The sequence below is a fragment of the Passer domesticus genome, chromosome 7 (genome assembly GCF_036417665.1).
Source record: "Passer domesticus isolate bPasDom1 chromosome 7, bPasDom1.hap1, whole genome shotgun sequence".
NCBI classification, from domain to species: Eukaryota; Metazoa; Chordata; class Aves; order Passeriformes; family Passeridae; genus Passer; species Passer domesticus.
In genome coordinates this window covers 826,978-838,849 of record NC_087480.1, presented here as the reverse complement: position 1 = coordinate 838,849, position 11,872 = coordinate 826,978, and the positions used below count along the sequence as shown (strand labels likewise).

At 57.0% G+C, this 11,872-nt stretch overlaps 1 protein-coding gene across 10 annotated transcripts in view; it reads left to right on the top strand.

Moving 5' to 3' along the window:
• Positions 1 to 2,757: 2,757 nt before the first annotated feature.
• The window catches only part of MCF2 (MCF.2 cell line derived transforming sequence), a 52,739-nt gene continuing 43,624 nt past the window's right edge, over positions 2,758 to 11,872 (top strand). For all 10 annotated transcript variants that reach the window (XR_010365632.1, XR_010365631.1, XM_064426434.1 and 7 more), the window contains exon 1: positions 2,758 to 2,918. Coding sequence is in view for 8 of the 10 variants with exons in the window: in XM_064426434.1 (XP_064282504.1) it covers positions 2,789 to 2,918 (130 nt within the window). In the remaining 2 variants the exon portion in view is untranslated. The remainder of the gene's footprint in view (positions 2,919 to 11,872) is intronic.

The following is an 11,872-nucleotide window of genomic DNA, read 5'->3' as shown; positions in this document are numbered from 1 at the left end:
GCTGGAAAATACACAGTGGCCTGGAGAAAGGGTGTGTGTGTGCACCTGTGAGCGTTCCTTTCCAAAAGCAGGAGCTGCAGCAACAACTGAGGCAGAGGGAAAGCGAGAGTGGGAGAACAGAGTGGAGCCCTTTTATTTCTCACCTTCAAGTAGGAGACATAAAATCCTCCTCCTGATTAAGTCTGTGCAGGTGTGGCTGGCTTCAGTGGGCCAGGATTGCTGCCAGGCTGTGCAGGGTCTGCTGGGGCTGGACCAGCCTGGGAAGAGCCAGGGCAGCAGCCCTGGAGGGAGGGCGATGCTGCTGTCTGCACAGGACATGCCCCTAACACCCCTGCTCGTAAAAACCAGCCCCAGCTCCATTCCTCTTCTGCACCAGTAGTTTGCTGTGGCTGTGCTTACTCCAGGGGTGAGCAATTCCCTTGGACATCACTTTGACTCTAACCTGTGTTTAGCCAACTCTGTTTTTCCAGTTCTCAGCACTTGACTGAACAGGAATTTTTGGACGGTGAGTTCCAAAGCCAAATAATGGCTCCAGTCTCAACCCAGCCTTCTAGCCTTAATGAGGGAAAGGGAAAAAAAAAAAAAGTTGGGTTGTTTTTCAAATTCAAGAGGTTTAGAATTTTGTTTGAGTGGGTTTTTTCAGCCCCTGATCTGGAATTAATGAAATTAGTTGGAATTCTTCCTACACCTTCTCCCTAAGATTAGATTTAAGGATGAGGCATTGCACCCACATGAAATAAATCTCTGAATTATGAAAGTGAACAGGTGCTGTCAAGATTTTCCACAGCTTTAAAGGGCTCTTGCCCCTACACACCAGTTTGGATGTGCCACCCTCAGAGTGCTGAACATTGCTATGGGACCTGGACAGGAGATCCCTGAAAAAGAAACAGCCACGTTTCTGGCTGTCAGTGTTTCCTTTTCAATCTGTCTCCTTGCTGCTTCTCTCAGTTTAGCCTGCATGGCCTTGCCTTTGTTCAGGAGCAGGAGCTGATCCCTGTCCTGCCTGCATGGCCTTGCCTTTGTTCAGGAGCAGGAGCTGATCCCTGTCCTGCCTGCATGGCCTTGCCTTCCTTCAGAGAGCAAGAAATGGATTGATTGTGAGCCTTGGGGGTGGCAGCTGTGTCTCCTTTGGGGTGGCTTCATTCCCAAACTCCTGGGCCAAGCAGGGGTGTGGCACTCAGTGGGGTGAGTCCCAGCCCCAGCAGAGCATCCCCTGAGCAGTGCTGGGGCTAAACAGGAATTTGGAGCACTTGGATGTGTCCCATTCTCCCTGAGCCGGGGCAGTTTGGGACAAACAGTGATGGGAATACAGCAGGAACGTGGCAAGGCCCTTTCCTGACTTGCAGCCTTGCTTATCAGAGTGGTTTTTTCATGAGTAGCTGCACATGAACTGTCCCTGTCACACAAGAAGTGCTTTATGAGCAGACAAAATCTCTCCAGTCTGTTTGGTACTGAGAGCCTGCTGTGTCACGAGCAAGGAGCGCTGACTGAACGGTTGTTTTCCCTTGAAAAATTCTGTATCAGGGTAAGAAGGGCTACCAAAGGATGCTGGGTTTTATATTACCACTGTTAGACCATGGCTCTTTAATTAACAGCCCTGACTGCTGAAGTGTTGGAAAAAGGCTGCTATTATAGTAAAGAGCATAATTAAAAGGTTGTTTTGGAAAAACAGGAACATCTCCTTCTCCACGCTGCCTTCCTGGGCAGCTCAGGCTCCTGTCGAGAATGAGCTGGCGTCGTTTGAGCCCCAGCATCAGGAGAACTGAGACTGATGGGGCAGCCCAGCGCTGTGCTTGGAGCTCTGGCCAGCCCTGGCTGCAGTACAATTTAACGTAGTTCTCATCAATCGTTCAAGGAATTTGCTAGAATGCTGCTTGCAGAGGATGGAAATGTTTTGGGTTTGTTTTTGGTTTTTTTTTCCTACAGTAGTGCTATAGGCGCTAAGGCAGGGAGGAAATCCAGCTGCAGGGTGGTGTGCTGGGGGGCACTGGGTATAGTGGTAAATTAAAGAAAAAAAAGGAATAGAAGGGGAGGGAAAGCAAAGAAAAGGGAAAAGGGAGAGGAAGGGAAAAGGGCAGGAAGGAAGAAAAAAGCAAAAGAGGGAATAGAAGGAAATACTGGAAAAAAAGAAGGAAAAATAGAAGGAAATACTGGAAAAAAAGACTAAGGAGGGGGGCAAAAAAGGAAAAATAGGGGAATGGAAAAAAAGGGGGAAGGGGGAAAAGAAAAAGGGAATAAGAGGGGAAGAGGGAGGAGGAAGGGAATAAACTAAAGAAATAGGGAAAAAAGGTGAAAAAGAAACTGGAACAAAGAGGAAAAAAAGCGGGGGGGGGGGGAAGAGGGGAAAAAAGGGAAACAAACAAACAAATAAACAAACCAGGAAGGAAAAAGCGGGGGAAGGAGCCAAAAAAAAAAAAACAAGAAAGAAATGCCCGCGGGCGGGGGCGGCGGTGGCGGAACCGGTACCGGACCGGGGCGGTACCGGGGATGGCAGAGGCGGGGCGGGACGGTGCCGGTACCGGACCAGGGCAGTGCCGGTGCCGGGGCGGGGCTGGGGGCAGGTCGATACCGGACCGGGGCGGTACCGGACTGGGGCGATACCGGTACTGGAGCGGTGCCAGGGGCGGGGCGATGCCGGTACCGGACCGGGGCGATGCCGGTACCGGGGCGGTGCCGGGGCGGGGCGATGCCGGTACCGGGGCGGTGCCGGGGCGGGCAGAGCGGCGGCCCCGCCCGGCGGGCCCGGGGCGCGGAGCGGGCGCTGCGGGCGGGGAGCGCTGCCCGCGGCATGGCCCTGGCCCCGGCCCCGGCCCCGGCCCCGGCCCCGGGCGGGCCCCCGCCGGGCGGCACCTCGGCGGGGGACATGGAGCGCTACTACCGCCTGCTCCGCGCCGCCGCGCTGCTGGAGGCGGCCGCCGGTGAGTGCCGGGCCGGCGGGGGGACAGCGGCGTTCCCGGCCACCCGCGGGGCAGCGGCAGCCTGGCACCATGCGGGATGCCCCGGCTGCCCCGTCCCTCCCCGGAGCCGGTGCCGGGCGCGCTCTGCGCTCGGGCCCGCTGCCCCTCGGCGGGGCCGGCCGCTCGCGGGTGGCCGAGGGTTCGGGCTGCTGTTCTGCTGTTCTGCTGTTCAGCTGTTCAGCTGTTCAGCTGTTCTGCTGTTCTGCTGTTCAGCTGTTGTGTTGTCGCTCCACGGGCGGCGCGGTGGGTGCTCGGGAGGAGCCGTGTCCCCGCGTGTCCCCAGCGTGCCCGGCGGGCGCTGCCGCTGGCAGGGGATGTTCGCCCGTGCGCCCTTCCCGCGGCCACGGCTGAGGGGCTCCCGGGCTGCGGGCTCCCGGCCACGAGCTACCGCTCCCCGGGAAGCTGGAGCTCAGCCCCGGCCGCGGCTGCCCCTTCCCGGGAGGGAAGAAGGGCAGCAGAGATGTGTGTGAGGTGTGCTCCTGTGTCAGACACCTGGACACTCTCCCGTGTCCCCTGTCCCCCGTCCCGTGTCCCCTGTCCCGTGTCCCCTCTCCCGTGTCCCGTATCCCCCGTGCCCTGTGCCCCCTATCCCCCGTCCCGTGTCCCTGTCCCCTGTCCTCTCTCCCGTATCCCCTATCCCCTGTCCCCCCAATCCCCCGTCCCCTGTCCCGTGTCCCGTATCCCCTGTCCCCCCTATCCCCTGTCCCCCGTGTCCCCTATCCCCCGTCCCCCGTCCCCTGTCCCCCCTGTCCCCCGTCCCGTGTCCCCGGCACTCCGCGCGGGCTGTGCCCGAGTTCCCGCTGTACCGAGCGGCTGCGCTCCCGTGCTGCCCGCCGTGCCCGTGAGCAGCCGGTGCAATCCGATCCCTGATCCCGGGCCGTGGCTGCCTCAGCGCTGTTGCCTTTGATGGACAGTGATCTGCTCTGAAGTTGTGCGCAGCCCTCGCTTTTCCACCATTTTCCTGTTCTCCTGAGCGGAGCTACAGGTATTTTTGAGGAGTGTTTCCTGAGGCAGGAAGGGAAGGGCCCTCGGGCGGCTCCAGGCTCCCCGGGGGATGCACACCCTGTCAGGAGTGGAGCAGAGCCAGCACTCCTCATCTGTGTGCAGCTGGCAGAGCGCTTGCAGCTGTGCGGGGCACAAAAGAGACACACTGACCCAAAACCAGCTTCCTGTCTAATGCCAGCTGTCTTGGCATCTTTGCAAGGCACACCTGGGGGTGCAGGAGGAATCACAGGTGAGGGCTCCACAACGTGCCACCTGCCTCCTAGAGCCGTGCCCTTCCGAGGTGGTGCCCCGAGCCCCTTCTGCTCTGCCTGCCCACCCTGCTCCTTTCCCTGCACCCTGCAGTGGAGCAGATACACTGGGCAGGGTGGTCACGGTCACTGAGCAAGGGATGCTGCTTGGGTGGGTGTGATGAAATGCTCCTTGTGCTGCTCCTGGCAGAGCACCCAGGCTGCTGGAGAGGAGCTGGTGACAGGGGCATGGGGACACGTGTGGTGCACGTTTGCTGTGAGCCGTGTGCTGGGGACCAGGTGAAAGCAGGCATGGGGTTTCTTCTGAGCCTGAGCCTCTCTGCTCACCAGCTTTGGGCAGATGACCTTTGTGTGATGGTCATACAGAGCCAAAGATCCCCACAAAGGCACACTTGTGTGGTTGTAGCTGCAGGATCCGGACCCATGATTTGGCATCCACACAGGTTCTTAAAATAAAATGTTGAGAAAGAGACAGTGTTGACTAAGGTTCTTCAAATCATGAGATTAAAAATAAATCAGAGGCTTTTTTTCCCTAATTGCCAATTTCTGAGCATTCAGCCTGATCTGGGACCATGTTTTAACCATTTCCCTGCATGCAGCAGTCCTGGAAGCTTGGTTGTTTCTAGCAGAAGGTGATCCACCCGTACCTGCCTTAGACTGAGACAAAGGGCTGTGAACATCCCAAGCCTTTTGTGGCCATTCCCACCTCTGAAGTGGCTGGGGCTGCCCACGGCAGCCTCCAGAGGCTCTGTGCCTGCTCCAGCAGCCCCTGTGGCTGGGCACAGAGCAGTAGTAGTCTGGAGCAGGCACTAGTACGTGGGATGTGCTTCCTCTCCCGCATCACACTGGCTACACGCACGTTAATGGTTGTCATTCACGTACCAGGACAAAGTGAAGTGACAGCAGGGCTGTGTGGGAGGGAGCAACTGAGGTGTAAAACATGCTGAGGGAAAGAGAGAGTTTCCCAAGAGCTCTCTTTGCCTCTGAGCGAGAGGATGCCTGGAGACACAGAGTGCATGGGCTGGGGTTAGAGCTGGGACATGGCCCTGGTTGTGCTGCTCTGGGACCTTGGCTAGCCTTGGCTTTGGCAGGTGGGGCTTGCAGGAGAGTCCTGGAGCCACAAACCACATGGGCTGGGGTTAGAGCTGGGGCATGGCCCTGGTTGTGCTGCTGTGGGCCCTGGTTGGCCTTGGCTTTGGCAGGGCAGTCCTGGAGCCACAAACCGCCACAAGCCCCGGGGACAGCCACATGCTGCTGTGACAGTGGCTGTCTGGGGACAGGTGCTGGGCACAGCAGGGCCCTGCCCAGCCTGCTCTGCTGCCATGGCTCACCCAGCTCACCTGCCAGCCTCCCTTGCGCTGGGAAAGGTGAGGCCAGTGGAAAACGGGTGGGCAGAGGAGCTGCAGCCTGGGGAGTGCTGCTGGCAGTGCCCGGGTGGGGCTGCCTTCTTTTCTGAATCCCTTTTTCCTCCCGGGCGATGCTGGAATTGCTTTTAGGGCGGAGATGAGTCAGGATGTCCTGGGCAGAGCTGCTCCTGGGGCCCAGCACTGTTATCCTGCTGCTCTGGGGGTGTGTGCCAGGGCTGGGGGTGACACACCAGCAATGCCCTCCCCATCTCACTTCCCATTGCACAGGCCTGCTGCACGAACAGGTTAGCTGGGCTTGGAAATGTGCTTTTGCTCAGTGGGGGAATGCCAGAATTGGCCATTTCCACTTTCAGTTCGGGAAAAATGTTGTGTTTATTTTCCCTTGCTTTACAGTAGAGTTTCCAGGTGATGCCATTGAGGGAACCTGGCTGCATGGTTTAGTTTCCTGGCTATATCAGCTGTGAAAGAAATTGTTCCAGTGTCCTCAGTGAACTTCATTCCAGCTTCTCCGGGCAGCCAGTGAGGCCCCAGGATTTACTGCTGAAATATCTCCCAGGAGTTACTTTGTGCTGGAATTTCCCTTTGAAAAATCACTGTTTGCATGGTGCTGAACGATGATGGGAAAGTTACTGATGTCTGTATGATTTTACTGCGTTTTGGAAGTCTTTTGTGCTGAATGGGCTCTGGTTTAGGGCTGGCTGTTTGGGCTGGGAGGATGTGTGCTGGTGGCACTGAATGTGCCTTTGCCTGCCCAGCTGGCAGGTGTGCCCTGGTGCTGATGTGCAAGCACATGAGCTGCTCTCCTTGGCGAGGGAAGAGTGACTGAAGCTGGGAAAAGGAGAAAACTGAAGTACATTGAAGCTCCTATATGTTAGAAATGCAAGAAACTAGATTTTCTCAACTCCCACGTGGTGGTTGAATCCAAAGGAGTGGGTGTTGAGAATCTTTTATTGCATTTCTTGCAATTGACGTGAATTCATGGACGGTGGAGCTGGCTTTTATCATTCCCAATTTTTGCTTCGTTGGTGTGATATGAGAGCGGGCTTTTTCTGATTGGACATGAAAACATCACAGCATAGCAGGAGGTGACAGCTAAGCCTCGTTGCTGCTTAATTTGCTTTTGCTTCACCTTTTCTTAGCAAAGCTTCCCCAGTTTCTCAGCTGCTAAATATAAATTGGAAGAGATTCCCTCCCTGCCACCCCCAGCCCCAAAACTCCACAGTCTCCAGCACAGGGGATCTTTTAACCTCCCCTGAACACCCTCCTCCTCCTCCTTGCTGGCAGCAGGGCTCAGCCAGGGCTCCTCTGCTCGCTGCAGCTCCCAGAGCTGTGTCCAAGGATGGCATTTCCCTGGCTGGGGGATCTTTGGCTGGCTGCATCAGGGCTCAGCTGGGTGTGCTGGTGTCACCCCAGTGTGAGCACAGGGCTCAGCTGGGTGTGCTGGTGTCACCCCAGTGTGAGCACGGGGCTCAGCTGGGTGTGCTGGTGTCACCCCAGTGTGAGCACAGGGCTCAGCTGGGTGTGCTGGTGTCACCCCAGTGTGAGCACAGCTGGGTGTGCTGGTGTCACCCCAGTGTGAGCACGGGGCTCAGCTGGGTGTGCTGGTGTCACCCCAGTGTGAGCACAGGGCTCAGCTGGGTGTGCTGGTCACCCCAGTGTGAGCTCAGCTGGGTGTGCTGGTGCCACCCCAGTGTGAGCACAGCTGGGTGTGCTGGTGCCACCCCAGTGTGAGCACAGCTGGGTGTGCTGGTGTCACCCCAGTGTGAGCTCAGCTGGGTGTGCTGGTGTCACCCCAGTGTGAGCACAGCTGGGTGTGCTGGTGTCACCCCAGTGTGAGCACAGGGCTCAGCTGGGTGTGCTGCTCACCCCAGTGTGAGCACAGCTGGGTGTGCTGGTGTCACCCCAGTGTGAGCACAGGGCTCAGCTGGGTGTGCTGGTGTCACCCCAGTGTGAGCACAGCTGGGTGTGCTGGTGCCACCCCAGTGTGAGCACGGGGCTCAGCTGGGTGTGCTGGTGTCACCCCAGTGTGAGCACGGGGCTCAGCTGGGTGTGCTGGTGCCAGCCCAGTGTGAGCACAGGGCTCAGCTGGGTGTGCTGGTGCCAGCCCAGTGTGAGCACAGGGCTCAGCTGGGTGTGCTGGTGTCACCCCAGTGTGAGCACAGCTGGGTGTGCTGGTGTCACCCCAGTGTGAGCTCAGCTGGGTGTGCTGGTGTCATCCCAGTGTGAGCACGGGGCTCAGCTGTGCTGCAGGGTGGGCACTGAGCTGCTCCCGTGGGGACACTGCTCCCTGGGTCAGTCACTGCCTGGGCCATGGACCTCAAACCTGATTTAACATTTTCCATTCCTTTTCTTCCTTTCCTTTCACAGCACCCTTTTTTTGCCTTTTTCCTCCTATCCTCAGTGTGTCTAAATCTGAGCCTTGGGAAAAGGTCACTCCAGTTTTTCAGGAGCTTTCCTTTTCTTGCTGGGTGGTTTCCTAGCTGAGCACACCCCCAGGTTTGGTGGAGGGGATGTGTCTGCACTGCAGCACTCGGGCACACAAGCCCTGGAAGGCCTCGCAGGGGAAGCACAGCCCTGGGTCAGAAGAGAGAACCATCTGCTGCTGCTTCCTACGCTGTGCTGGAGCAGGTGCCTGGGGAGAAGGAAGAGAAGGAGCTTGAAAATAGAGTCAGCCATTCCTTAAAAATCGCCCCCAGTCTGAGCAAAGATAATTCAGGGAGTCCTTGAACCTGGTGAGGTGACCAAGCCATCTCTCCTAGGCATGGACTGATCCTGGTGGGGCTTTCCTGCCTTGTGCAGGACCTCAGCCCTTGCAGGGGCCATCTTCCTCAGGATCAGCACACCACATCTCCCAGAAAAGCAGGCATTTCTGAGCCTAATTGCTACCCTTTCCCTCGAGGTGAGAGCTGGCTTTGGTGCCTGCAGGCTGGGGGTGTGCAGGGGAGCCCCTGCCACAGGAGGGGTGAGCTGTCCCGGGGCTGGGGGACAGAGGCTCTTCAGCAGTCACAGCTGTTGGAGCCATAAATAATTTAATGTGTCCTTTGTGCCACCCACTTGGCACGGGGAATGCCCACACCACCTGGAATTCCAGGGAAGTCCGTGGTTCTCCCAGGTGCCCAGGCTGGTGCAGCACCCTGCAGCAGCTGGGTCAGCAGGGCCAGCAGTGCCCTTGGTGCCCTTGGTGCCAGCAGTGCCCTTGGTGCCCTTGGTGCCAGCAGTGCCCTTGGTGCCAGCAGTGCCCTTGGTGCCAGCAGTGCCCTTGGTGCCCTTGGTGCCAGCAGTGCCCTTGGTGCCAGCAGTGCCCTTGGTGCCCTTGGTGCCAGCAGTGCCCTTGGTGCCAGCAGTGCCCTTGGTGCCAGCAGGGTTGGCAGTGCCCTTGGTGCCAGCAGTGCCCTTGGTGCCAGCAGGGTTGGCAGTGCCCTTGGTGCCAGCAGTGCCCTTGGTGCCAGCAGGGTTGGCAGTGCCCTTGGTGCCAGCAGTGCCCTTGGTGCCAGCAGTGCCCTTGGTGCCCTTGGTGCCAGCAGGGTTGGGTCAGCACTGCCCTTGGTGCCAGCAGGGTTGGCAGTGCCCTTGGTGCCAGCAGTGCCCTTGGCACAGCCAGGGTTTGGGCAGTGTCTGGGTGGGGGGCACTTGGCAGGTGTGTCACACAGCTGCTGCCTGCGCTGCTGCACCCTCTGAAGTCTGGAAAAGGAAGGAAAAGCAGAGTTTGCTAAGAGCAAAGCACTTGAGGGTCTAACTGAGTGTCAGCAGAGGGATTTGGGCTGGGGCAGGAGCTGTCCCCTCTCTGGTGTCACTGCACCCGCCGTGCCAGCCCCGGTGTCCCCTCCAAGGGTGGCACTGCCCAGTGTGTGCAGTGATCCCCGGGCTGGGAGATGCCCTGCGCTGTGCACACCAGGAATGGGGGGCAGGACAGGCTCAGCAGGGCTCCGTGCTGAGCCACTCTGCTTTCCCCAGGGCCTGGATTCCCCTCTGTCCTTTCCCTGCTTGGCTCCTTGCAGCCTCCAAACTGCACCATGGCAACAATCTCCCCCTGCAGAGGAGCCTCCAAATGTAATAACTGCAGCAACTCTTTCTGAGTGCCCGTTCTGGGGCTATGTAAAAGTGACACTACACCGTTCTGGCCATTTCCCATCCAGGTGCTGCTGGTGTTCAGTCAGGCCCTGACGCTGGAGGAGATGCCAGCAGTGGGGGGACACTTTGTGACGTGCTCTGATGCTGTGTGGGGAGCTCGGGCTTGGTTTTGTAACAGCTGGTGATCACAAAGGCTCTTTTTGCCTTGGAAAGAAAGGAGTGGACTTTCCTGAGGGCCTGGCTTGCTGCAGCCTGTGCCAGGGAGGTGCAGGCTGGCTGTGCTGCTCACAGGGCAGAGCCCTGGCGTCTGTTCTGTCCTGTCCCAAGAGTGGCTTAAAGGAAAAGCCCCAGTTTGGCACAGAGCATCAGCTGAAGCCGTGTTGGAGGGTCTTTGGTGCCTCCTGCCCTCACTGCCTTCCTGCAGAGGTCAGTGTTTGAGGACAGAGGCCGTGCTCTGTGCAGGATTTGTTGCAGCACCCAGCTAAGTGCCCCAGGCACAGCAGCACTCGTGGGTTTGGTGCCAGCCCTTGGTTTCCCTGTGTTTGCCCAGGAGGTGAGCCCAGTGGCCAGCCCAGAGCCAGTGCCAGGGCTGAGCTGGCAGGGGAGCAGCTCTGGTCTCTCCACAGCCAGGCTCTTGTGGTGCCCAAGGGGCAGCATCCTGCTCCTGTGTGCCGTGGATTGTCCCAGAGGATGGGCACGACCTCCCCCTGCCTCTTGTTGGGTGCTTCTCAGTGAGACAGTGTCTTGTGGGGCTTTTAAATTAAGTGATGTTTTGTTTGAAAGGCAAACTTCCTTCCTGGTCAGCCTCAGTGAACTGGCACATCCCTCTCACATCAGTGCAGAACTCTCCAAAATCCACATTTGCTGCCAGCCTGGGGCTCTGGTGGCTCGGAGCTCTCCAGTCACGGGCAGGTCCAGCACGTGGCCAGGCTGGATGGGGCTGCACCCTGGGGAAGGCAGGGCTGCATTTTGGGGAAAGCAGGGCTGGGGCTGCATTTTGGGGAAAGCAGGGCTGCATTTTGGGAAAGGCAGGGCTGGCAGGGTGGGCTTTTGTCTCGTATTTTCAATGACACACACATGTTTGGTGTCATCTGGTTCAGGTGTGGGAGCTCATTAAGTTGTTAAATGTGAATTTCATCAGTATGAAACCATTGACCTGGTGAAAAAAGAAATCAATAAATAGAGAAGGAATCTCTTGCTGCTGCTTGTCCTCAAGTTGGGTGAAGCAGTTGAATGAGAGACAAATATTTGAAATATCTTTGCAAGACAAACTTCTTTCTCACCAAGACCAGTTCTAGGGCCTGTTAAAATCAGGAATGTTTCTGTAGATGCCAGTGGGACTGGGGCTCCATCCTCAACAACAAAAATGCCATTTTTATCTGCAGGAGGGAAGGCCAGCAGTGTGTGTGCCTGCAAGGGCAGAGAGCCCCACACATCTGGGCTGCTGTGCTGCAGCACCCTGCAGCCAGTGCAGGCCTGAAAAACCTTCACATAATGTAGAAGTGACCAGAAAGCTTCTGAAAAAAGGGGAAATAGAATAAATATTGATTATTCTGGAGTGTGCTGAAGCATGCAGCCTGTCTGATTTAAAACAGCCAGAAGATTATTCCCCAGGACCAGCTCTGTGAAATAATCAGTGTTTACAATTTGATTATCAGAAGGCACAAGGACTTTAATCTGTATAGATGTGCTCCAAAACGTTTATTTGCAGGAACAAGGATGTTTGACTTGTAGCTGTCATTCCATTTATAGATAATCCAGAAAAATGTTTGCCAGCTTTAAGCTCCTCTTTGTGTTTAGTCAGTGTGGTCTTTGTTTCCTTCTCCCAGGGAAAGGTAAGGCTGTGTGTGTTGTTCTGCTGTGCTTCACTGCCTCTGAAATGATCATGGTGCTAAGTATGGTATTGAGCCAGCCTTGCCACGATTTAATTAGGAAGAATCTAATAACTGAACATAAGAACAACAGCCTCTCCACTGCCTGTGGCCCCGTGCCAGGTGAAAGCGTGGCTTCAGAAGCTTATTTGTCCAAAATTAAAGCCTGTGGCAGCCTGAAAGCCCAGCCTAGCTCCCAGAGCAGCAGCTTGGAGGCTGCAGTTCCCAAACCTCAGCCCATTGCACTGCCAAGGCTGGGGAGCACTGCGAGACTGGGACACAGGGATTGCTGGCTCCAAAATACAAAATGTACATTGGCTCTGGCCCGGTGAGGGGAGGGCAGTGCTCCCTTG